The following is a 26,710-nucleotide window of genomic DNA, read 5'->3' as shown; positions in this document are numbered from 1 at the left end:
TTAGAGAATTCTCTATTTTCTGTTCTTTGGATTTTTCATGCGGATCAATATTCAAGACTTCCTGGTTACAATAATACTTTCATTACAGTGCTGATTAGGTTGATTGACTGGCAGGCTTCTTTTCTGTCTTATCTTTATTTTTTATTTTCTATTTTGCACTACTCTTTTAGTATGTGGGTTATCAGTTTTTTTCTCTTTTTTGTTTCATTTTATTTTAAAATTTCTTACTTGTGGGAAGTCTGCCTGGGAATGCTAAATTCTCTATTGATTTGGAAGATCTGGATTGCTTTTTGACAAGCCAGCTACTTTGGGCCAAGGTGGGTAGCATAATTTAAGATAGGGATAGTAGAATCTCTTTGTTCTGCTTATCTCTGGCCTGTGTAAAGCATCCAGGAGACTTTGCTGGCAGAACTCATATAGGGTAATTCCAGCCATCTAACTGCCCACTAATTACATGAAGGCTAACAAATAGCAAAAAAAGTCTGGAAATACTTCTAAAAATTGTATTTTGGAAGCTTCAGTTTCAAAAATTTTATCTGAGATTGAAATATCATTGACCTAAGTAGCATCTGTATTATATCCTCATTCTATAATCTCTTTCCTCCTTCTGCATCAAAGTTGAGTCATGGGCATTACCATTTGGGTTATGGTTTGACCCAACTTTTGTTGCAGTTATAGAGGTGGGAAAATAGTGTTAAAATGTATACCCTTCTTCTTTAATTATTATTTGCTTTATATTTGTAACAAATACTGAGTTGTAATTAAAAAGATTAAAGGAGAATAGAAAGGAATGGAAAAGTTCATAGATCTGGTAAAGTAGTTGGCAATAAAAAAAGACAATCACTGGAAATTTGTTAATTTAGTTTAAATATTTATTACAAAAATAAACATTATTACAGAAATGAACAAAAAATGAATTATTGTAATGATAAATTACTAAGGTAATATCATCCCAATGATATAAGACAATGCCTTTAGTGGATGCACTCAGGAAACTTCCTTTAGTAAAAATCCAAAATTAGTGTTGCCACTACAATTTTCTGTTTACCCAACTCATGAAAGAGAATAGATGTAAATCATTTTAGAATACCACTATAATTGGTTATCTAGTGGTATAGTCAGTGCATCCTGTGTAAGAACTGAAAGTGCTCTCATATTGTTCAGTTTACAGTATATCAGTTTATTTCATTTTTAACAATACTTTAGAGAGAAACTGAAAACAATTGAAATATTGACATAAAACTTATATAAAAACTAACATAAAATGCTTATCAAATTAATTTTTATTTTTAGTTATTTGTATTTTTCCAGTCAAAACCTAAAAACAGAGTAAAATTTGTATGCTTTAAACAGTTAATTAAAAAAATTAATGTATTTTTTAACAAAAATATTACATATTTTATATCATGCAATGATTACAAAATGGAGGCAAATATGTCACCTTGATTTTTGTATTTAAATTTCATTATAAATAAGTTTTTATAAAACTTGTAAGAACATTACAACTATTTTAAAATTTTGTTACCTTCTTTGAAATTTTACATCAAAATGAATAAGAGCACAATACTTAGATGCTTAAATCAATTTGACAAAACACACACATACACACACACACACACACACACATATACAGACACACAACATGCTTAAACTAAAGACTGTTATGTGAATATACAAATAATTTCTATTCAAATACTTTTTTATGCTATTTACATGAAAAATAACTACTGTTTTTTTTTTTTACAATGTTATTATTGTAATGGATTTTTTCCTGTTTTTCTATAGTTTAACAAAATAAAACATATGTTTATGTACATGAATGATAATAGAATGAATTTGAAAAAAATAGTTTTTTAAAAAATAATACTGATAAATCACGAATAAATTTATAATCAGATTTAAGACTACAACGTAATATGAACAAAAAATAAAATTATTATAATTAACTGAATGAATATTTTATCAAGAAAACATTTATTAGTAGATAGTAAAATCATGAAACTGATAATAAGACGAAACAATCAATATGCACCACTGTATTTTATGACTATATTGTACATTACAATAAAAAGAGAGGTAAAATAATGATTATTACAGAATGATATTAAAGGAATCCTAAACTACACTGTTGGTAATAATTTAAATGCTATAATTAATTACACATAAGACTCTACTGGCTGTACAAATTTGGTTTGGCATATAAATAAGAATTATTCTATGTTTATAATAATAATAATAACAACAACAAAAACAATTATTTTTCACAAACAGGAATAACTTTTAAAAGTTACACCCAAGAATGTAAATTTTGTCTAAATAAACATAAATGTGATGTGTCAGACAATATCTTTTATGCAAGTAAATCAACTCCTAGTAAATGGATAAACAAACTGAAATATTTTTAAAAAATGTACTGTTGTAAGATTAAAACAGTTAAAGAAATTCATATAACATTTGGTAATTAAAGTTTGTGGTATAGTAAGCTAATAAATAGTAAACAATTTCAAAAATGCTAAAAGTTAAGAAGCCTATGAACACTATGGTCACACATCATAATCTTAAATTGTTTAATTTCTGAAGTATAGGTTCAAAGAGATTTTGCAGTTTATAAACAAATATTTTCTAATATTTAAATTTAACAATTTTTTAAATGAGCACTTAAGATGAGGAAGTATTATTAAGTACATATGAAGGGGGAAAAAAATTAAACACAATTTTTTTTTTCATGAAGGAAAAAGATCTAAAATATTTTTACAAGAGATTCTTGATAGAAATTTGTACAATTTTCACCTTTTGCTGGTAAAAATCAAATACAAAAATAAAATGATAATTTTAAACAACATTTTTAATCTTAAAAAAATGGTGTAATGTAGCTAACATATCAATGTAATTATAAATGTGTTTTCTATGATTTGTTTTTTACAAAAAAGAAAAATCTAATAGATTTCTAAACCAGTGCAGTAGTGAAAAGGTAAAAAACAAATTTTCTACATTTGAATTTTTATATTAAAACAAAGCTAAATATGTTTTCATTAAAAAAAAGTTTACTTTTTAGGGATTTCCCTTTACAGCAGTTAAAAATACTTCACACTAACTATATTTTGTTTGAAGAAATGTTTAAATTATAAAGTGAATCATTTGGTTTGGTTTATCATTAAGCATTTGTCACTTAAAAAGATTAAAATTTTATATAATTTTTTGACAACCATCATAGACAAAAATATTGAAGACATTATAAGTAGGAATCTTAACATAATTTGCATTTTTTTGCTCCTTATATTTTGATTTTTCTTTAAAACTAAATGTTATGTTAAGTTCTAGAATGGGAAGGGGATTATAAAATTTGATAGAATCTCCTGTAATGAGAAGAAAGAAAGAAAGAAAAAGAAATTTCTAAAACTGAAATTTTGTTTGTAATTTATGGTTCCATGCTATTTTAGTACATTCTCATATTTACTAAAATGTATTCAAAAAACATCATATGTAGATTTTTCTCAATTACACAAAATAAATAAATATAAATGATTGAAAACTGGAAATTGTTTTACTAGATCTTAAAAAAGACAGAACAATTTTTTTAATGAATAACAAGAACAGCTACTGTAAGAGATGAAAAGTTAAGGGAAATATAAAATAGATATATAAAAATAGTTTATTTCAAAAGGAGATGAAGAAAAAATATGGATGAAGAAAAAATACTGGTATTTTTACCTTATCTAACATAGTCAAAAATGATGACCATATATCATCTTATCTTAGAAGATAATATGCTATTTTCTATTACTTATTTAACTACTGAACATCTGTTTTTTTGTGATGGTGTTAAATTACACAACAGTATTACAGCAAAGTAAAAGCAAAGATATTAACTATTAACTGTAAATTATTAAAAAACAAGTATTTAACATTTATTTAAAAAAAAAAAAAAATTCCAACTATACAACTTCTACCCGTAAACAGAATCTTGATAGTATTAGTAAATTTTTTTTAGATATCAGTAAATATTTTCTACCAGTTTTTCTATGAATAAAATTTAACATGCAATTCATAAGAGTTGATTAATATGCAGTCACCACTTATACACTCACATCCATATGCATATATATATATATATATATATATATATATATATATATATATATATATTCATTCAAGTAATGGACAACAGTTAAAACTCTCCAGGTAGTTGAATGAATGTTTAAACTTAAAAAAACTTTTTATCTTCATTCAACAATGTCACATCCTAGAAAGACTAGATTCACATACACATAATTGTTGTTATCCATTGTAAAGGAAATATACACATCATGGCAATAAATATGTTTATGATTAATATTTATTCCATAAATACACTGTATTTTTCTTTTCTCTTTTAAAATCAGTTTCATTTCCTTGGGCTATTGTAATCGACATAAACACGAACAACTTCACCAGAGTATTTACGCTGCGAAGGCATGAAGTAAAAATCTGGTTGTAACTGATCATTGTGTGGACGTGGAGGTCTATGCGTGTAATAACCGTTATGATGTTGTGGAGGTGGTTGAGGTTGACGTGGTAAAGAGTAAGTGCTTCGGTCTCTTCCTCCTTCTGGAGGACCATAACCACCTCTTGGTCTTTGTAGTGACCTTGTATCGGCGTAATGGCTACCATTTCCTTGATATCCAGATGGCTGATGATGTGTTGGCATTGGTTTACTGCTTGTTAATGGTATAGTTGAGCGGGATGATCCGTTAGTGTGAGACATTGAACTCGGTTGTTTTTCTTCTGATTCAAATGCTTCAAATGCATAATTAGTATTAGCTGCAGAATAATCTTTCCATGCAGAATTTGGAATTAAGTTATTCTGAAAAATTATTTAAATGAATGATATTATAATAAACATTTTAACATCTATTTACTTCATAAATCATTAAAATAACATATTTTATGGTTGTAAAAAGGTCACCATTATTAATGAGTGAAAGAATACTTATTTATGTTAACAAGATCCTAACCCCCACTTCATTTTTATTTTTGTAAAATAAATTATATATACCCATAAAAAAGCAAATAGTCCACCAGGTATAAGAAAATAAAAACATAGTTCATTCATAAAGGATTAAGAAATTTACCATTAATTACTAAAAAAGCTTTTCATAATATGTACAAACACGCTAATTAAAAAAATTAATTTTTACGAAAATTTACTTATCTAAATTATGAATAAATGACAATAAAATAATAAATATAAACTAGATTTTCCCTAGTTAAATATAATCTCTGTTAGAAATAATATTTTGTCCCATAGAATTTAAGTAACAGATTTGAAAGATGAAATGTGAGTTAATCAATTTGACATCCAAAATTACCACATTTCAAATGAAAATAATAGGATAGATGAGCATAAAAAAAACAAGTATAATCTACTCTCTCATTTTTTTGTGTTAATTGATTTTATGTTAATTTAATAATAAAAACAGTGGATATTACAAATTTGTTAATAAGATAATATTATATAAAATACAATTATATAATATATAATAATAATAATATAATATTATTATAATATAATAATAATTATAATATTATATTATATAATATTATATATTATATTATATAAATGTTTTTAATCACTAGCTGAACCAAATATAATAATACAATTTAAGTTATCCTGAATAATTAAAAATGTTGGAAAGTTGAATACTATTAACTTTTTAAAAAGTTTATTATTATAAATGATTTTCATCACTTAACATCATCGACAAAACCAGTAGATAATGTTAAATAGCAGAAACAAAAAAAAAAAAAAAAAATAATAAATATATGTTACAAATATATATATATTTCTATGGATTATAATACATATATTTCTGATTCAGAAATGATGTGCTGAAAATGTAAGAACCTTCTAATAACTTATTATTTTCAATGTCAATTTTATATACAAAAATAATCTACTACTTTCTGCTAAAGTAGATTTTTAATTAAATAGAAAAGCAATGAGTATACTAAACTTGCACGATAAAAAAGAGAAAAAATTAATTCATTTTTTTTTTGTACTGAGTACTAAATATCTTATTTCTGTTAGCAGTTTTATAGATCAAGTAGGTATTTTTCCATTGATCTTACAGTTCTGGGAATGGATGAAGATCTTCTTTAGGTCTTTTATGTCCTTGTATTCTAAGGTGTAACTGATAATTTTTACAGACTATATTTGATATTGTCAATGCAAAATCATTTATCAATATACTGGTGGTCTCATACTAGAGTAAGAAATTCTGATGTTATGAAAAATTGTGTGTAGGATAGATACCTATTGCTTTAAGGTCCTCCCTTAAAGTACTCGTTTTAGGGTAGGGCTGTTGAACTATTATATGGTTAGATTATAGGTTGGGTTCCTATATGGTTAGATTATCCTTCTCACTATTAAATCTTTTCTCCTTATTCTCTGCCTCTTTTTTCTGAGATTCTGTGAGTTTTAATTGATACATGTCTAATCCATTTTAAGCATGTGGGAGCCTTCAAGAATAAAGTATCCTTGTTATTCATGTGTTTAGATTTGATTTATATGTTTAGGAGTTCTGTTTTTAGTTTGATAGGTGTAATAAAATGCTACTTGGGACTGAGGTAGTTGCTGAGTGAAGACATCAAACTAACACATACACACCAAATAATAGATTAATACAACAAAAATTAGTGAAAGAATAATAATAATAACAAAAAAAAAGAAAATATTTCTCAGAAAGCGTTAAAAAGTTTATTGTTGAAGATTTAATAAATATTATGATTAAAAATATTAGATGATTTATAATGTAATTAATGCAATGAAGTGATAAAGTGAAAGGAAGTGAAGTGGAGTGCTAAAAATTGAAGAAAATCCTGTCAAAGTTGTATGCAAAATGTTTTATATGACAGATACTAGTATAATCACTACTTTGCAAAATTTCTCAAAAAGTTTCATATGATTTTGACGATATGATTTTGATGTATTAAAATTTTAATACATTTATTTTTACGCAGAAAAATTTTTTTATGCAAATATTTTTGTATTTATGTTAGATTATTACACTTATTATTGATTTGTACCTTATTTTATTTTATGCAGAACTAGAAATTATAACACAAAATAAAAAAAAACAAATGTTAAGTGGAAATAAATTCAGTAATTTTTGCTGATCTAGTTAATGACCTTGGATAAGAATACCAAAAACAGGCAAGATAAATAGGAGCAGATAAAATGTACTGTTTGAAAATGATTAAGGAAAGAAATAAAGTGAAGTGGTGATAAAGAAAAGGGTGCATTAAATAGTGTAAATTTGGAGGGTACTGTTTTGAAGAAGGTGGAAAAATCTCCTTTCAGGAGACGAAAGGAGTAGGATGAGGAACTGTGACAATAGGTAAGCATTGAATAAATAGTATAAGAAAATGTAATCAAATTAAAAAATTTGATTAAAATTTAAAACTGGTTTGATTATGTGAGAAGGATTGAAGATGTAAGATCTTTAATTTTAATCTTTTTTACTCCATTTTTAGATAGAAAATGGATGAGATGTAAATGGAAGTAAGATATCAAGAGAGAGAGAGACCATATATGAAATGGAGAGACTACATTAAGGAAGATGTGAAGAGAAGACGTGTTTTATAGGATTGATGTTGAAAGCTGGATTGATAAGAGGAAATAACAAGAATTGATCAACTTCTCTCAGTAACCTGGAGCAGAGAATCTCAGTAGACTGGATAATGTATGTATGTATGTACAGGTTGCAAATAATTTTTACTAAACTACTGGAAAATAATTATTTCTTCATACTGTTTAAAAATATTGTTTAGAATTTTAAATTTTGAAATTGAAATTCTCAAAAATGATTCATTCAATTCTGATTAAATTTTAGTATCTTTTTTGTTGTGTTGGAATGCAAGTTCTGCACACATATTTTTAACAACTGCAGATTCATATAATTATTCCAGAAAATCATATTTTTTGTGCATAAAATTAATGGCTGCCACTTTAGAAATTTTTATCAAAGATATTTCATAAAAATTCAATGTTATATTTTTAGTAAAATCTGCAAAAAAAATATAATGTAAAATGTAACTGATCTAAAAGGGTTGCTACATATTCAAATTCATGTAATCCATTGATTCAGTAAAGAATACCCCATCAAGGTTTTGGGTAATTTAAAACTACTTTTTGTTCCTTTAAATTCATAAGAAAACTGTGTGTTTTAAAAATATTTTGTTATTAAAATTTAATATATAAAATAAAATGAATATAGACATATATGAATTCAATATTTATTTCATAAAAATCAATTATTATTTTATTTATTTTTTTACTTTAATTATGTTGTACTTCATAGTAGAAATAATTCTAATTGTAATAAAATGAAGTTTGTTATTAAAATTGCCTGTATTATTTACATTTGGATTAAAAAGTAATTTTGAATCTTTACAACTTCATCAAATAAATTATTTTATGAAAAACTCTTTATGTATGAACTGGTATTTATCAGGAAATGCAGAAGAAAAATAAACAACTGCCAATAATCCTTCATGGATATAAATTTTAACAATAAAAATATAAATGTTCACAAGGGCTAATAGCATGTCATAGACTTCATTTACATTCATACATATCATCCTCTGAAGTAATACCTTATGGTAGTTCCAGAGGCTAAACAGAAAATAGTATGTCATAAAAATTTTAAATGGTATTAATTGGTGTGGTCACAAGCCAGAATATGAAGTTATCAGTTTAATAGTAATCTACTGGAACCGCTATTTTGATTGTGGCTTTGGCCATTTGATTTACTTACTCAACATTATTTTATTTTTAGGACTCTGGCAGAGTAGGCATTCTAGGTATTTGTGAAACCATCTGCTAGTAAGGATGGTTCTAGAGTACTGCAATATTTTAGGAAGTAACATACTAGAAAGTACAAAGAATGTGAATTTAAGGGGAAAATTAGATCCTCAAAGTTACACTCGACAATTTAATTCCTAAAGATTGCCAGAGATAACTAATGGTGAGTGTAGTTTTATTTTGGGTTGGTGAGTGTAGTTTTATTTTGGGTTGGTAAGTATACATTGCTGGCATATTTGATAAGTAGATGTATACTTTAATGAATATAGTTGCAGATGCTACAATCACTGCTATAAACAATTTTATGTATTTTTTTTCTAAGGTAGAAAATGCAGAACAGTGTGATGAAATATAGTGTTTTCAACACAATAATTAAATTATTAATTTTCATTATTACTGGACAGGAACAATATCCAGTAAGTTTTTAATAAAATTAAAATGTAAATAAACTTTTGTGAACAATAATAATGAAGAACTGAAAAGTGATAGTCCAGGAAAAATAGAAAAAACTGAATAACTGAAAAGAAAAGTGAAAAAACAGTGAAGTGGTGAAAATTGATTTACATGCTCATTTTTACTAACTCTTTTAGGAATACATGAGTCTACAACACAACTGAGTAAACGGTTGTTTTAGGGAAGGAAGTAGAGGGCAAAAATTGGTACTTGGAAATATCTTTGAATATAAAAGAATAAAAAATGCAATTTTAAAACTTATAAAATTGCTGTTATTTTGTTTTTGTTTGTTTGATGTACAATAAAAAATAACGGGCACAGTTAGATTTTTCAGTAATCAACCTTTTTAACTCTTTTTAAAAATACCTGATTTGATTTACTTATTTCTGATTCACTTCTAAACAATCTTCTGCTTAACATATTATAAAAAAATTGATTTCTTTTGAGAGTTATAATTTAATTCTTATCTCTGATTGCACAGAAAAATAAATGAGCCAAATTATTGGCAAAAATTTTATAAAATCCTACATTAATATAAAAAATAATTTTTTAAAATAGATTCTTTCAAATGAATACAAAAAAATAATTACTATGATCCTTTATATTTTCATGAACCGCAATCAATCTAAAATTATTATTTATTATTTATCTAAAATTATTTATTAATTGCATCTTTGTAAAATAAAACCACTTTTTTTATCAAAAATTCAGTTTTTTACTCAATTAAAAATAACTCAGTTTAAATGAATAAAATAACTAAAATTGATGTGGTATTTTGATACCTAATAAATTTTTTTCTAATGTTCCTTTTTTTCATGAATGAAATACCTTAATTGGCTGTGTGAAGGTACTGAAATTTCCCATAAATAAGCAATATTAAACTATGAAATAATTATATGAAAATATAACAAAAATTATTAATAGTGTAAATTACAATGAGATAACTACTGATGGAATAAATTTCATTAGTTTAATTACTCACTGACAGTAGATAGGGGCATAATTGAAATTTAGTCTTTTTTCAAAATTTTCATAAAGATTTTAGAGAAAAATGCCATCAGTGATAAATTTAAGTCAGGTCTTTCAAAACATGACAAAAGAGATGGTGGTTCAAAACTTAAACTTCAGCCAATTTTTTATACATAATCCAAATACAAAACTAAATTTTAGAAGAAATTTACAAGCCTTACAAAATTTGACATTTTTTGACAAAATCACAGAGTTTGTCAAAAACCAATTATCTTCATTCTACACAATGTAAAATGACCGTTGTCGTAATTGTGGCATGGACAATTACGTCACGGTCATTTTTTATTTACTCTTCTGAAAGAGTAAATAAAAAATTAACATTTAACACAATTTTCATTATCCCACTGCTTTTTCCCTTCATTAAATTGATGCTAAATTTACTGGACTGTGAGTAAACGTATTAGGAAAGTTTATACCATGAGTCAAAATACATTAAATGAATTAATAACATGCTATTATTTACTGAATCAATAACTACAATCTAAACCAAAAATGAACAAGAATGAGAGAAGAGGTGATTTTTCATGTTAATTACCATGCATTAATTAAATTCTAATTGATAAGAAATAATAAGAAATTAATAACACAGATTGAACCATATCCGAAAGTAAAGCAAGTTTGTACTGTATTGAGATAGCTCTGTGTAAGATAAATTATTAACAATAGGTGTAGTGCACTGAAGTGGAGACAGTTAAATGAAGACAGGAGTCCATGACTCACCAGACATTTGATTAATGCACCTACGAATACATGTACTACCAGTTGCGTCTGTTCGGATGATCTGAGAGGGTCCAGTGATGGTGAGCAGGTGTTGGGCCATCAGTAGGAAGATAGTGTGCCCCAAGCGGTATCGCATACACGTGCTGCAACCCCCACCCACTATTAGTCAAGCTCCCTTCCCAAAGATACCCTTACTATTAAATTCAGGGATATTTATGTAAAAATAAAAATTTATCTTAATTTACATGAAGTCAATGTTTGTATTAAAACAAAACACTGGATAAAATAAAAAAAATTAACCATTCTTCTTTTATTATTTCAGTATGAATTAAAATAAAATGACAAAAATATTCAACACACAAAAACATAATACAAAAATTATAAGTAACTATTTCATAAACATCCTTCTCAAAATAATAATAATAATAAAACATTATTTTGATAAACTTTTTATTTTTATCTCAAATGTAAATAAATATTTTAGCAACTGTAAAAATATTATACTAAACATTTTTTAAAAATATGTTATTATATTCCCAAAACTTAATCTACTTGTTTTGCTTATTTTATATTTTATGCCTGAATTTATTGTTAAATTTATTTAGAAAAAGGGTATTTTTGTATCTGAGTTGAGTACAAAATTTATTTTCATTAATACCGTAGTAAATGAAATTTCCTGGACAATTTTTAGTGAAATTGTATAATTACTGTTTACTAAGGTAATGGAAGACAGAAAGTATAATTAGTTTGTTGCTACAATGTTGGTCTATGGGCATTATGTTCCTGGATAAAACTGCCAACTACTTTTATAGTGTAATTAGGTAGAAGGCAATCTCTCTGTGGGTTGATAGTCTCTTTCATCTATCTACCTTCATTCTTAATTTTTATTTAATTTTATAATATTAATGTGTTTTTTGTTTTGTTTATCTTTGTTTTTTTCTATGTATTTGGGTAGAAGCGTGTCAATCAGTGTACTGGTATATCCGTTTGTGTGTGCTAAGTATTTTATAGTTTTGAACTTATTCATCACCTAATCACACCAAGATGCTCAAAGATAACTGAAAATGTGTTTAGTCAGTTAAAAAAAAGTTTTATTATACAATTTGGTTTGGTTAGTATTTGCAAAAGTTTCAATTTTAAGTTAATATCATGACAAAATTAAGAACATGTACAGTTTTATTGCAAGAATGTTATTCACTACCGGTTTTTATAGAATAATTGTTTGACGTTTTAGATGCCATGTGACTGATCCCAGTATTACTTGAACATTTAATAATATTGTTGCTCTGCTGGCAGACTCCATGTGTTTATTTTCATTTCTCCAACAAAATGAGTATGCTGATGGTAGTTATAAGTAAATGAATAATTGAAAATGCTGGAAAATTTAATGAAAACTAAAGTGAATAAATTTATGAAAGCACTGGCAATATCTATAAAAATTATTTATTTACATTTAAAAGTTTAATAAGGAAGAAAAATACTGGAAGTAGAGAAGACAGATTTTTATTTTAAAAAAAGTAGTTTTTCAGCTTGTGCATTAAAAAACACTAAGGACAATTATTTTACTTGATTTAATAGTTTTGAAAGTTTAGAACCACTTAATTTCTTACTGATACAAAAAAAGTAACCTATTGCATTTTAGAATGGATTATATGGCATATTGTGTGTTTAAAACCCAATTTTCAAGGTTAAACAGATAAACAAAAACCATGTAATATAAAATCATTATTTGTAAAAATTGTCATGCATTCATACCATTTAATGATAAATAACCAGAGAAAGAATATTGCATGATAAATACAAAATCTTGCACAGATCACATGCTAAATGATTACCAGTTATGGAGTTACATTTAAAAAATTAAGGAAAATATTTAAAAAACTGTAAATGACTGCTTAATTACATGAACTTCCATATTATTTGATTTTTTTTTTGACAACAAACAAATAGATCTAACCCTAATTGCCAGAAATATATTTTAGAAGATGTTCACAATTTTTTTTTAATGTTCAATTATCTAGTCATAATTCATGCTATTGATCTGCTAGAACAAAATATTATTACCGTGACTATAAGATCCACAATAGACAAGAAAGTCAGGGGCAGGACAGTGAATAAAATTTGCAAGTTTGCTACTCAGTGCCTATATATGTTAGTACTTACAAATAATAAGTGTGTATAATAATATGTAGAACATATGTTCTTTACTACTACTGATAATAATAATATATGTATAATGTATATAGTAAACTCAAAATTCATAATATACAACAGTTTCATTCACTGGTACAAAAATTCACCTGCCACAAAAATTGTTTTCTGTAGTAGCTCTAAATGTAAAGTACATCTACTTTGAGTATAGAAAAACATTTTTAGATTGGTCATGCTGTTTTCCTACATTTTTCAATGTGAGCTTTCATTCATAATATTTTGTATCATACTGATTTGTTTTGTGTTTGGAATAACATTAATTCTGTTAACTTTTGTTTTTTTATGTAAGTTGTTTCGTTTCTTAATTTTTGTATTTCTCTCTTGCTATTAAATTAGTACTGTTATACTTTTTTTTACATACTGAGTTTATAAACACATGTTAAGAATTTATATATTGCACCAGTATTATTTGTAAGTTTCTTTCAATACACATGATTATTTTATGAATTACTGGGTTCCTAAAAAAAAGGAGACAACATTCATCAATGATTAGTTTCCATTCAATGACCTAGAAATAAGTCCTTTATTTACAGAGAAGGGAAATTATCATTTTTATGTTGATAACACTGAATATTATCCAAATAGCATTTCAGCTAGCATTTTACTAGTTTTGTGGTAATTAACATCTGAGCAAGTGGTATGTCTTGTGGTTTACATAATTTAATTCTATTGTTAATGATGGCATAGCTTTAACTTAGTATAAACCTTAGTTTTTAATTCAGTATATGAAGTTGGGCAAGGAATACCATTGTACACAATTACAGTTATATATGTACAGATTTTAACTATGACATGAAAGCAAACTAAATGATTATCCCAAATCTATCAAGTTTTCAAATGTCATGCTAGGTAAGATAGACAATGATGAAGATTTAAAAAAATGTATTATTATAAAACAAGAAGCAGTTTTGTATGTGAATGGTTTCATGAATTGGCATAACTGCAGAATTTTGAGAGAGTAGTCAGAGTAACCAAATGAGATGGTTAAATTTGTCCATGATTTTCACAAACTGCAAGTTTGGTGTAGACTCAGTCACAAATATTTTATTGGTTGTTTTTCTTAGCAGAAAAAAATTTTTATGGTTACTCATTATCTAGATATAGAGGTTGATAAAAAGTATTCAAGTTGTGTGTCAACAGGATGGAGAATCACCTCACTTTAGTGTGGAGGTCAGAAATGTATTAAAAAATTTTGAAATTGTGTAATGACAGTAACAATGAAACGGAACGCAAGGATGTCGGAGGGTGCAATACCCTCCTACTTTCTGCAGTATACGGACTTCCGTCCTTTGCTGCTGGGTGATTCTAATTTACTGATGGTTATTAATAGTAGCTGACGTTTATTAATTTTGTGAAGTTTGGATTGCGTTCCGATCCAATGGAGGGTTTGTCGGTAGGGGCCCGACGGAACGATTTGCTAATAAGCTTATCTTCCATGACGCGCTCCATTTCAGCCAAGGATTGGCTGAAATCCTTCATTTAAGGGGGCGTCCTCTCATAAGGAAAGGACGTCGGAGGCGATTTTTGGAACTACACTTAATTATTTAGTTAATTCAATTCAATTTAACTTGGTTTGAATTAAGGAAATGTGGTTGGATGGATTGCTCTGGGGCGTTGTGCCTCAGAGCTATCTCAGTCAGTAGAAGTATGGTTTACGATTTACTATTCTGGGCGCGATATACCTCTATTAAGGATTAGATGTCTGCCCGCTGTAAGGGCAGGCAAGTAACAATGAATGTGCTTATTGCACATTAAGTACTGGAGAATTTTCTGTGGCACATAAAGGAAAGGGTGATATTGAAGACCACGTGAAAACAGCTAAACATAGGAGTGCTATTAATGCTACTACTTCAGCAAACATAAGAAATTTTTTTAAAGCCAAAGATGGGAATAACAATAACAGTGATCTGAGTGTACTGCTAAAGAAGCTACATTTTCATACCACACTGCTAGACATGAGTTTTCAAAACATCAGACTGCACATCTAAATTGGTTAAAAAGTTATATGATCCAAAATCTTCATCTGCTAAACCAAAACCAAGGCAATTATTGTTAATGTGATTTCGCCATTTATATTTGATAATCTGTTGTGTTCTTTGGAAAACATTAATTATGTAACAGTAATGATGGATAGCACAAACAGAAGAGAAGTAAAACTTGCTTTGATTGTTGTAAGATATTTAAGTCTGGAGGAGGGAATTCAAGTTAAACTTTTAAATTTCGATGAAGTATCAGATGAAAATGCTCAAATTTTAACTCAGTATCTTTTGCAGTGTTTGAAAAAATACAGATTTGAAGAAAAGTTGGTTTGTTATACTGCTGCTAACACTAAAGTAATTTTGGTGGTGTGAAGAAAAAGGGAAAAGAAAATATGTTCAGAATGTTCAAAGTGATTTAAATAGACCTATTTTAGGAATTGGTTGTTCAGTCCACACTGTACACATTTAAGTACAAACAGCATATGATTCTTTACCCCTGGACATAGAAGTTATTGTTATAAAAATTTATAAATATTTTCACATAGTAACAAAACAAAGAGTTCTGTGAATTTGTGGAAACAGATTAGAAAAAAGTATTTCTCACAGCAGCACAAGGTTCCTTAGTTTGTTACCCGCAATAGAAAGAATTCTCTCCGTTTTTGATGGCCTAAAATCATACTTATCTTGTGACAAATGCCCAAAATTATTATTTGATTTTTTTGAAAATGTAGAAAGTGAACTGTTTTTGAAATTTTTATATACTACTCTATAGTTATTTAATAATGTAGTTCCGAAATTGGAAACTAATTATATCTCAGCAACAGAAGCATTTCAGACATATTCTGAATTAATTTGTCAACTTCAGGAAAGAAAAACCCCAAACTTATACCATCTTCTGACAAAGAATTGTTATACACTCTAAAAGAAAATAATGATGTTCAGAAACAAAAATTCTTCTCAAGCACAGACAATTTTTATAATTCTAGTATCCAATAATTAGAGTTGTGGAGAACCAGTTTTTATAAAGTTAGTAAGTTTCCGTGGATAAATTTACGAACTGAAATTGCTTGGTCTGATTTAGAAGAGAGAGCACAAGTTGTAAATAAAATTATAAAAGTAAAAATTATAAAAACACTAGATTCTATTGAAGAGAAGAGGAAAGCAATTTTTACAGTGTTTCAAAAGACTGATATTTCATGTTGTAAAATTTCTAAAACGGTTGCGTTTGCAGTGTCTTTGCCTGGGGCATCTGCTTCAGTTGAGAGTTTTTCTCAATTACGGGGAATATTTGGTCTGCAGAAAGGACAGAGTTTCAGTATCTACTGTTAAACATCTGCTAAATGTTAAAATTAATTCAGAACTTTCTTGTTGTGAATTTTATGATGTAATTAAAATAAACAAACCATTTTTGAAAAAGTCATGTCAAGTGAAAAATACAGCTGAATAAATAAACTTTAATGTCTCAGTAAACTGTTAAGACTTTTAAAAAATTTCAAAAATATATCCTGGATTGGACCCAAAAAAATATGATAAGCCTAACAATAAGTACACAACATTGTTCCATAGAAATTCTGTATCTGGTCATCAGAAAACTTAGAACTAGTAAAATATTTAATTACTATTTTCAATAAGATGTTTTCAGCAGTAACATAATTTCAATAGGACTTTGGCCCGTAAGATTGTTGGACCTAACACCTGCTAATGTCTTCTACTGGCAACAAAAGGATCAAAGACCATCAAATAATAGAAAACACCTATCTCCGTTTATACCATTTCCATTACTCAGAAGATTTTACAAGATGTGTTTAATACAAAATCCAGAGGAGTTAAATTACACCTTGTACAGAGGGAAACAGTTTTATTGCTTAATGTAGTGGTAAATTTCATTTAAATAGTGTTTTCTATGTAAATATTCCTGAAAAATTTAAATAATATTAATAAAAAAAAGTAACACACAATCTTTCCGTAAATGTTAGTATTAATTTAGTATATAAGGACTTTTTAAATGCATTGTATTTCTTAATATGATAACAGTTAAAAAAGTAAATAAAATAAATAAAGTAAACATATTTACCTTATGATGCGGTGAAGGATGCCTCATTGTACGATATATAGTACAACCAGCTTGTATTATAGCAACAACTACTAGAGCAATTATTGATCCAATTACAATCCATAATTTTGTCTCTGATAAGAATATACTATTGTTTTCACGAACTTCATCCGGAATAATGTTTGAAGTTACTGTAAAGTAAAAATTTGTAAAAAAAATTCAGAAAATATTTTTGTAAAATCATGATAGAAATTTAATTTATAATAATGAGAATATACATAGATATACATCTTTACCTTTACAGCTACTTTCCCTCAGACATGAAAGTTAACTAATGTTCTTCGATCAAATTGTGACTAATTCTATATTGATTCAACTAAATAAACACAAACACATTCACAATCAAGCATGATTTTGCCTAATTAAAATGTACTTTTCAGAATATTACATTTTAATAGTCAACCATATCACACAAATAATTTTTGTAATTGTCAGGTTTCCTTTGTAAATGTAACACTTTTCTAAACACCCTTTTAAAAATTCTGTTTGTTAACATTTTCAATGATCTTATATGTTTAAACTTTTATTAACTATGTTAATGATAAGTGGATTTTAGCTTGTTGACAGCCTACTATGCTGGTCACCATCAACTAAAGTTTGGCCATTTTTAAAGCAGTTATAAAATTGTTTAGTTTGTGTAACTTCCAACATGTCACTGCTGAATGCTTGCTGAGTTTTAGAATAGTTTCACTTCAGAAATTAAGCTTTTCCCAAAATTTACAATAGCATTATTCAGTGTGTTTTGTCATTGCACATAAAGTAAAAATGCGATAGGCATATGTGTTTGTGAGCTGATTCATTGGCTATGAGAAATCATATAGAACAACAGGATCTATAATTATGTCATGCTGACTTATATTCAAACCCAAATATTTTTCACAAAAATATTCTAGTCATGTAATTTTTAACAAACTTGTACAAACATAAAACAGTAACTTACTTTATCTCTGCTGTAAAATGGTAATGAGATCTGTTGAAACAGGACTGTAGTTATTTATAAAAAATAATAACAATAATAAATAATACTTCATGAATGAATAAATACCTTGATGAGGTTCAAATATCAGATAACCAGGATCTAATGTAAGAGCACCAACACGTCCAGTGGATACAGTATCTTGTAGTAGTCTTTCTAATGAAGAACCTGATGCTTCTAAAGAACGACCTTTTTCAAACTGGCCTTTGTCCAACTCCAGTTCCATTTTTACTATTACATTATCTGCTTCCCTGAAAATAAAAATATGTAAATATACAAGGTGTGGCTATTAAAAACGATAATGCTCCATGCAAATTTTCCATTGTTTGAAACAGTGCTCGAAGTCTTCTTCTGTGAGCTCTTTCATGACGCCTGCTGCTGTTTCTTTCACAGCTTCAACAGTTTGAAATCTTGTTCTTTTAATGCAGATTTGCCTTTGGGGACTACATAAAAATCACATGGTGCCAGGTCAGGCGAATAAGGAGGATGGTCTAACACTACGATGTCATACTTGGTTAGAAACTTGACAAACAATGCAGTGAGTCGGTGCTTTGTCCTGGTGAAGAACCCATGACTTGTTCTTTTACAATTCAGGTTGTTTTTTCTTATGTTTTTATAGAGTTGAGCAAGGACCTTGAATAAAGACAAGAACAGTTAACTGATGAACAGATTGGATCAGATTACCAATTTTTTCAATATTTTTATCCATTTTTGATGTGGAAGGGCGACCTGAACGAACATCATCTTCAACGTCTTTTGGGCCACCTTGGAAATGCTTAAACCACTCAAAAACCGCGCATGTAATAAACATTTACTGCCATATACTTTTTTTTTAAATAAAAAATAAGTTTCAGTAGCTGTTTTTCCAAGTTTTATATGAAATTTCACCACAATTCTTTGCTCTAATAAAACACTTGTTATTTTTTCAGCAAAACAAAGAAGCAGATGTTATCCAAACGAAAGCCAGTCTAATATGTCTACAGAAAATGAGTGCAACAATTAAAAGAGAAGGCTTCATGCAAGATAGCTGTTGGTCATAGGAATTTGGTGCCTGTGCAGTTCTTCTGTAGCAGCATTAGTCTCATTATTTAACAGCCACAACTCATATGTATGATATAAAATACAATAATCTTCAATATATAGTTCTATTATGAAGTTATCTTGAAAGTAAACGTCACTGCTTTACAGGCAGTTGATTAACAAGAAGGGTTTTTTCTGAACAAGTAACTTCTGAACTTTTCTGTAACTTTTCAGAACAAGTAAGTTTACAAATTTTTTATTAATAAAAATTTGCAGATCTGATAATATTTGGTCCTATAAAAGATATTACTGACTATATAATTCAGTTTTTTGTTTGTAAATGGTTTTAAAAGTAAAACAAGGAGACCTATTTAAAAAAAAAGCAAGGGTACAAAAAAACAATGCTTTTAGGTTACAAAAAACAAGGTTTTTTTAACCTATTTTTGTATTTGTTTGGATGAACAATAGGTCATGAATCAAACTTTTAAATTATCTGGCCTAATAAAGAGGCAAGGTTTTACTTATTGATATTAAAGAAACATGAAACTCAGCTAAATCAATCTGTGTGATAATACAATGTGAAGTATCCTGCTAAAAAATGTTGGAACCAAGATTTTGAAAAGTATGGGAGAAGAGCCTGGAGAAATTAGCAATTTATGATATCCTATGACAAAAAGTAAATTCAGAAAATTCCACCGAGATGGTGATTCAACATATTACACTATTGACAGTACTGAGAAATCCTTTTATATTTCGTAGAATGATCACATCGATCACCAGATCTTTGGCATACGTGCTTTTTCTTCTAGAATATCGAAAAAAATAAATAATACACTATGAAACCAACAACGTTGGAGGAAATAAATGATACAACTCAACAGGTTATCAAAGAAATCAATTTTGCTTTTTATGTAGAAATATTTGTTTCACTTCACCACATATCATTTACAGTGATGACTTTAACATTTAATTTTAGATAGCTGTAGATATCAATGCTTATTGTAATCCACATGGAATACAATTTGAGAAGAAATGTTAATCTGTTGTTAATATCATTTTAACGATTTCATCAGAACTCATTAACATTTTTTGAACCAATGTTAACTATTCTAATACAAAAAAATAATGATTACATTTGTTTTTGTAAGATGTGATTTCAATAATTTTAAAACTTTGGTGAAATTATCCTGGATATTCTAAAAACTGGTTTATATAATTATAAAACTTGCAGGATAACTTTATCTAGAGATAAGTTTAGAATTTAGTTGTGTGATGTGGCCTATCATTATGTAATTAGCATCTTAACTCCAACTTTGCTTTTTTATATGATCTCTGGATAGGAAAAAATATTTTAATTTATAATTCATGCAACAATAACAATTGAAGAACATAAGAAAGAAGCCCTAATAAGAAAGGGAGTCCGACAAGGATGTTCCCTATCGCCGTTACTTTTTAATCTTTACATGGAACTAGCAGTTAATGATGTTAAAGAACAATTTAGATTCGGAGTAACAGTACAAGGTGAAAAGATAAAGATGCTACGATTTGCTGATGATATAGTAATTCTAGCCGAGAGTAAAAAGGATTTAGAAGAAACAATGAACGGCATAGATGAAGTCCTACGCAAAAACTATCGCATGAAAATAAACAAGAACAAAACAAAAGTAATGAAATGTAGTAGAAATAACAAAGATGGACCACTGAATGTGAAAATAGGAGGAGAAAAGATTATGGAGGTAGAAGAATTTTGTTATTTGGGAAGTAGAATTACTAAAGATGGACGAAGCAGGAGCGATATAAAATGCCAAATAGCACAAGCTAAACGAGCCTTCAGTAAGAAATATAATTTGTTTACATCAAAAATGAATTTAAATGTCAGGAAAAGATTTTTGAAAGTGTATGTTTGGAGTGTCGCTTTATATGGAAGTGAAACTTGGACAATCGGAGTATCTGAGAAGAAAAGATTAGAAGCTTTTGAAATGTGGTGCTATAGGAGAATGTTAAAAATCAGATGGGTGGATAAAGTGACAAATGAAGAGGTATTGCGGCAAATAGATGAAGAAAGTAGCATTTGGAAAAATATAGTTAAAAGAAGAAACAGACTTATAGGCCACATACTAAGGCATCCTGGAATAGTCGCTTTAATATTGGAAGGACAGGTAGAAGGGAAAAATTGTGTAGGCAGGCCACGTTTGGAGTATGTAAAACAAATTGTTGGGGATGTGGGATGTAGAGGGTATACTGAAATGAAACGACTAGCACTAGATAGGGAATCTTGGAGAGCTGCATCAAACCAGTCAAATGACTGAAGACAAAAAAAAAAATTCATGCTAATTGTTTATTGCTTGGCATTGGAAAAGCCATTGCTGGTCAGAAGGTGATAGCATGGTGTCATAGATAGTACCAGGTTAGAGGCCAACACAATTCCTATGGTATCAGTTGAAAGAATAAATGGTATCAGTAGAATGAATGATTAAAGAAGTATACTGATTTTCATAGTAATAATGAATTATTTCCTACAGAGAAAGACACATTAATTTGTGTTTAACACCACCTCTCACAGTCTTTTTTATGATTGTGATTCATGTAAATCTTCTAAAGTCAAAGTGGCACTAATAAATGTTGGTTTTTCAGAGTTTAATAATGTTTATTATATAACCAGTCCCTGTTTTGAGTAGAGTGAAGGTGTTACTTGTAGGGCTGAATATTATTTTTATTTCAGAAGGTTTGGAATGTTGATACGCAACTATTATTTGACTCCGTGAAGAAGGCAAGAGGAAACTTAAGTTTAGTTTTTTATGGCACCTAAGATGCACAACAATTATAACAATGATTGTTTATGACCACTTCATTGAACAGCATGTTAAAAGATGATAACACTTCAAATAAACATCAAACGACTCACTTTTAAAGAGCTCTTTCACTGTGTATTTAATTACTTTAACATTTAATTTTAGATAGCTGTAGATATCAATGCTTATTAAAAATTTGATTTGATCTTATGTTGGATTAATAATTAATTTTCAGACCTGTGAGAAGTTACTGATAATCTCGGTGGCTGCATGGGTACTATGACGAAGTGCAACCTTACTTCCTAAAACTGAGTGAGAGAAAATGCTAAAAATCACACTTGCCAAAAAAAAAAAAAATGTTTTATATGTGAAAAATTAACTTAATCATAGACAATTATTTATTGACAACTGATACAAAAGATACTTTGGCGTTTGAATCATCTTATTTTTAATTTGTGAGATACCTAAGAGCCCCATAAATGTGCACAAAAAACATATAAATTAAAAATATTTACTTACTGTTTAAAATTGGTTACATCCATTTTGCGAAAACCTGGTAATTTATTTAAAGTTCTTTCAAATCCAGTGCTGACAGTGTTAGCTAAAATATCAAAATCACCAGAACCAGGTTGTGGAGCATGGAAATTTTCTCCTAAGTTGGTCAGTTTAACTTCAACAGTATAACCAACCCTTGGTGGAGCAGGAGTTGTGACTTCTTCATCTTCTCCTGAAATAAATACCAATTATTATAAAGATAACTAACTTTTATAAAAATTGGTAATACACATTAAATTTTTATAAAAATTAAGAGTATTCGGATGCTAAATGGATGTTAATATTCCGTTATTCCTGTTCAGTCTGAGAATATTCAAAGGTTTTTCAGTAATTAGGGAACCTGTTTGAGTTATAAACACAGTACAGGCTAGCTCAAAGGTGAAACTTAGTTTCTGAGTTTGCATTACTTTCTTTCAGGGTTTTCTCCCCCATGCTCATCCAACATTAAGAATACTTCTCTTCCACCTTTTAGAATAATACAACTAGAAAAAACAAGAACGGAAATATAATAGTTTCTAAATCGTTGAGAGATAATAGAAATTATAGCTATAGATTTATTGATGAATGCATGATCATTCTTAGATTTAGGTGTCAAGAGGATATCTAACTCTTGTTGGAGTTTTTCTTCCAGAAGAGTTAAGGAAAGAGGACTCTGAAGCTTTTTAAGTAAAGCTTCAATGTCAAATTACTAGAATAAGTAGGTCAGAATATAGAGTTCTTGCTAGTGATCTTAAACGGTTGAAGGAACAGTTAGAATATTTAGGAAGCCAGCTTTGAATGCAAGTGATTGGATTCATAATTGAATTTCAGAAGTGTTAGTCTATTAAATTCAAATTTAAGATATATTTTAAGATTATTTCAAGGTAGTTGTAGAGACCATAATGAAGCCATTGTAGTTGAAAAACAGTGTGGATTTCAGAAAGGGTAGTCATGAGCATATAATGTTTTTACTATGCAGCAGCTGACAGAAAAAAGATGAGAATATCAATTGGAAACTCATTTAGCTTTTGAGGATTTGTTAAAGGTATTTAATAGAGTGTAAAATATTGAGGGTTTGATATTGTAAAATAATTGTTTAATGTGTTAAACAAAGATGGTATACCGATTTATAGTTCGGAAGGAAACGTTTATAGGAGGATGGAATATATTGAAGAGTTATATGGAGGAAATAAATTAGAAAATAGTGTTATAGAGGAAGAAGAGGAAATCGAAGAGGATGAAAGGGGAGAAACAATACTGAGATCTAAATTTAAGAGAGCATTAAAAGATATGAATGGCAGAAAGGCTCCTGGAATAGACGGAATACCTGCAGAATTACTGCGCAATGCAGGTGAGGAAGTGATAGACAGATTATACAAACTGGTGTGTAATATTTACGAAAAAGGGGAAGTTCCATCAGCTTCAAAAATACTGTTATAGTCATGATACCAAAGAAAGCAGGAGCAGATAAATGTGAAGAATACAGAACAATTAGCTTAACTAGAATTCTGGCAGAAGACTGGAGAGGAGAGTGGAAAAAGTGTTAGAAGAAGACCAATTTGGTTTCAGGAAAAGTATAGGGACAAGGGATGAAATTTTATCACTCAGATTAATACTAGAAGGAAGATTAAAGAAAAATGTAGGCTGGAATAAAATGTAACGTAGACTGTTGAAAATGTAGACTGGAATAAATGTTCAACATTTAAAAAAAATTACAGTTCAAAAACAGAGATACAAGAACAGTTGCTAACATTTACAGGAACTAAACAGCAACAGTAATAATGAAAAACATAAGAAAGAAGCCATAATAAAAAAGGTAGTCCAACAAGGATGTTCCCTATCCCTGTTACTTTTCAACATAGAACCATGATGTTAAATATGTTTAACAGATGTTAAAGAACAATTTAGATTCAGAGTAACAGTATAAGGTGAAAAGATAAAGATGCTACGATTTGCTGATGATGTAGTAATTCTAGCTGAGAGTAAAAAAGATTTAGAAGAAACAATAAACGGCATGGATGAAGTCCTACACAAGAACTACCACAAGAAAATAAACAAGAACAAAATGAAAGTAATGAAATGTAGTAGAAATAACAAAGATGGACTACTGAATGTAAAAATAGGAAGAGAAAAGATTATGGAGGTAGAAGAATTTTGTTATTTGGGAAATAGAATTATTAAAGATGGACAAAGCAGGAGCGATATAAAATGCTGAATAGCACAGGTGAAACGAGCCTTCAGTCAGAAATATAATTTGCTTATATCAAAAATTAATTTAAACATCAGGAAAAGATTTTTGAAAGTATATGTTTGCAGGGTAGCTTAGTATGGAAGTGAACCTTTGATCATCAGAGTACCTGAGAAGAAAAGATTAGAAGCTTTTGAAATGTGGTTCTAAAGGAGAATGTTAACAATCAGATGTGTGGATAAAGTAATAAATGAAGAGGTGATGTGGCAAACTGATGAAGAAAGAAGCATTTGGAAAAATATAGTTAAAAGAAGACTTATAGTCCACATATTACAGTATCCTGGAATAGTCACTTTAATATTGGAAGAGCAGATAGAAGGAAAAAATTGTGCAGGCTGGCAACGTTTGGAATATGTAAAACATTTTGTTAGGGTTGTAGGATGTAGGGGGTATATTGAAATGAAACGACTAGCACCAGGTAGGGGGGAATCTTGGAGAGCTGTATCGAACCAGTCAAATGACCGAAGACAAAAAATGCATATAATGATAATAAATATAAATCTGCTTATAACCATATAATAAAACATTTAAAATATAATAATAAAATAGTAAAAAATAAATAAGATTCTTCTGGTATTTATAAAATAAAACGCAATAACTGAGAAAAAAAAAATATATTTGAAAAACAAATAGGTCCTTTAGAGATAGATTTAATGAACATTTCAGGTTATTTAAAAATAAAAAAATAGGTTTCTAAAATGTCTCAGAGTATTTATTAACAACCACAATATAATTAGTTTGGAAAATAATTTAGAAATAATTGAAAAAGTAAATATTGAACACATAAATAATAATAAAAAACTAGAAATTTCAGAAATATGTTATATATATAAATATAAACATAAATTCAGTCTCATGAATCTGGAGACAGAACTGATGGGGACATTCTTATAAATATTATTTAAGTTGGTAATACATTGATAAGAATAAATATGAGTACATTACTGTATTAACATACAGATAGTATGTTATAAGAAAAAATTTAAATATTAACATTAAAATTAAAAAAAAAAAATATTGACTAAACAAGAATTTGTTCTATAGATTTTAATGTGTAAATGTAACGAAAGAAGAAAAAATTTAAAGAAACATTGCTGTAGATGGGCTTATGTCTGAAAGCACTACATTGAGAAAAAAAAAATCAATGTAAAAATGTTCTTTAATTCTGTACTTTGTGGAGTGGCTGTAAAATACTATATTACACGATTAACTAAAAAAATATTGATACGTACATTAAAAAATAATGTCTTTTTTAGAAACAACACAATTGTATAGATTATAAGTTAATATTAAAAAAAGATTCTCTTACCTTCACAAGCTCTAATACAGATACGTTGAGCAGAAACAATAGGAACCAGTTCATGTCTTCTTATCTTTTTATTAACAGGATTGAACTGACCACCTTTCACAGGGAACACCATATATAAACATTTATCATCACCAAATGACAAATCCTGTAAAAGAATAATTATACATTTATTATAACTTAAGGATCAATTTTATATATATATATATATATATATATTATTCGAGAATCATATTCCTCTGCATCAACCTAAAATAGGATGAACACCTACCTTTTTCTGTAATTCAAGCAAGAGAGGTTTTGCGAGTCCTTCGCATCATCAGTTGCCCTATATAACTCTTCAAATCATTTGTACTAAATTATTCATTAAAATTGAAATTAAAAATCCTATACTATACATAAGATTTAAAATTGTTAAATGATCCTTTACCAAATTAAAATCAAAACAGGAATTAAAACTAAAAATTTTTAAATTCAAAATTTAAAA

At 28.1% G+C, this 26,710-nt stretch overlaps 1 protein-coding gene across 3 annotated transcripts in view; it reads right to left on the bottom strand.

Annotated features, from left to right (window-relative positions):
- Positions 1 to 850: 850 nt before the first annotated feature.
- Positions 851 to 26,710, bottom strand: part of nahoda (DOMON-like domain-containing protein nahoda) — a 364,673-nt gene continuing 338,813 nt past the window's right edge. For 2 of the 3 annotated variants that reach the window (XM_075361476.1, XM_075361474.1), the window contains 5 exons: positions 26,227 to 26,371; positions 22,655 to 22,862; positions 18,393 to 18,574; positions 17,309 to 17,478; positions 851 to 4,843 (listed from right to left, as the gene is read on the bottom strand). In XM_075361476.1, the coding sequence (XP_075217591.1) occupies positions 4,385 to 4,843; positions 17,309 to 17,478; positions 18,393 to 18,574; positions 22,655 to 22,862; positions 26,227 to 26,371 (1,164 nt within the window). In that variant the 3' untranslated portion in view covers positions 851 to 4,384. Of the gene's footprint in view, positions 4,844 to 11,044; positions 11,188 to 17,308; positions 17,479 to 18,392; positions 18,575 to 22,654; positions 22,863 to 26,226; positions 26,372 to 26,710 lie in introns of all 3 variants that reach the window. The other variant, XM_075361475.1, reaches the window with a different exon arrangement.

Source organism: Lycorma delicatula, chromosome 3 (genome assembly GCF_047948215.1).
Source record: "Lycorma delicatula isolate Av1 chromosome 3, ASM4794821v1, whole genome shotgun sequence".
Classification (NCBI taxonomy): domain Eukaryota; kingdom Metazoa; phylum Arthropoda; class Insecta; order Hemiptera; family Fulgoridae; genus Lycorma; species Lycorma delicatula.
The sequence above is the reverse complement of the archived record's forward strand: the minus strand, read 5'-3'. Positions and strand labels throughout refer to the sequence as shown.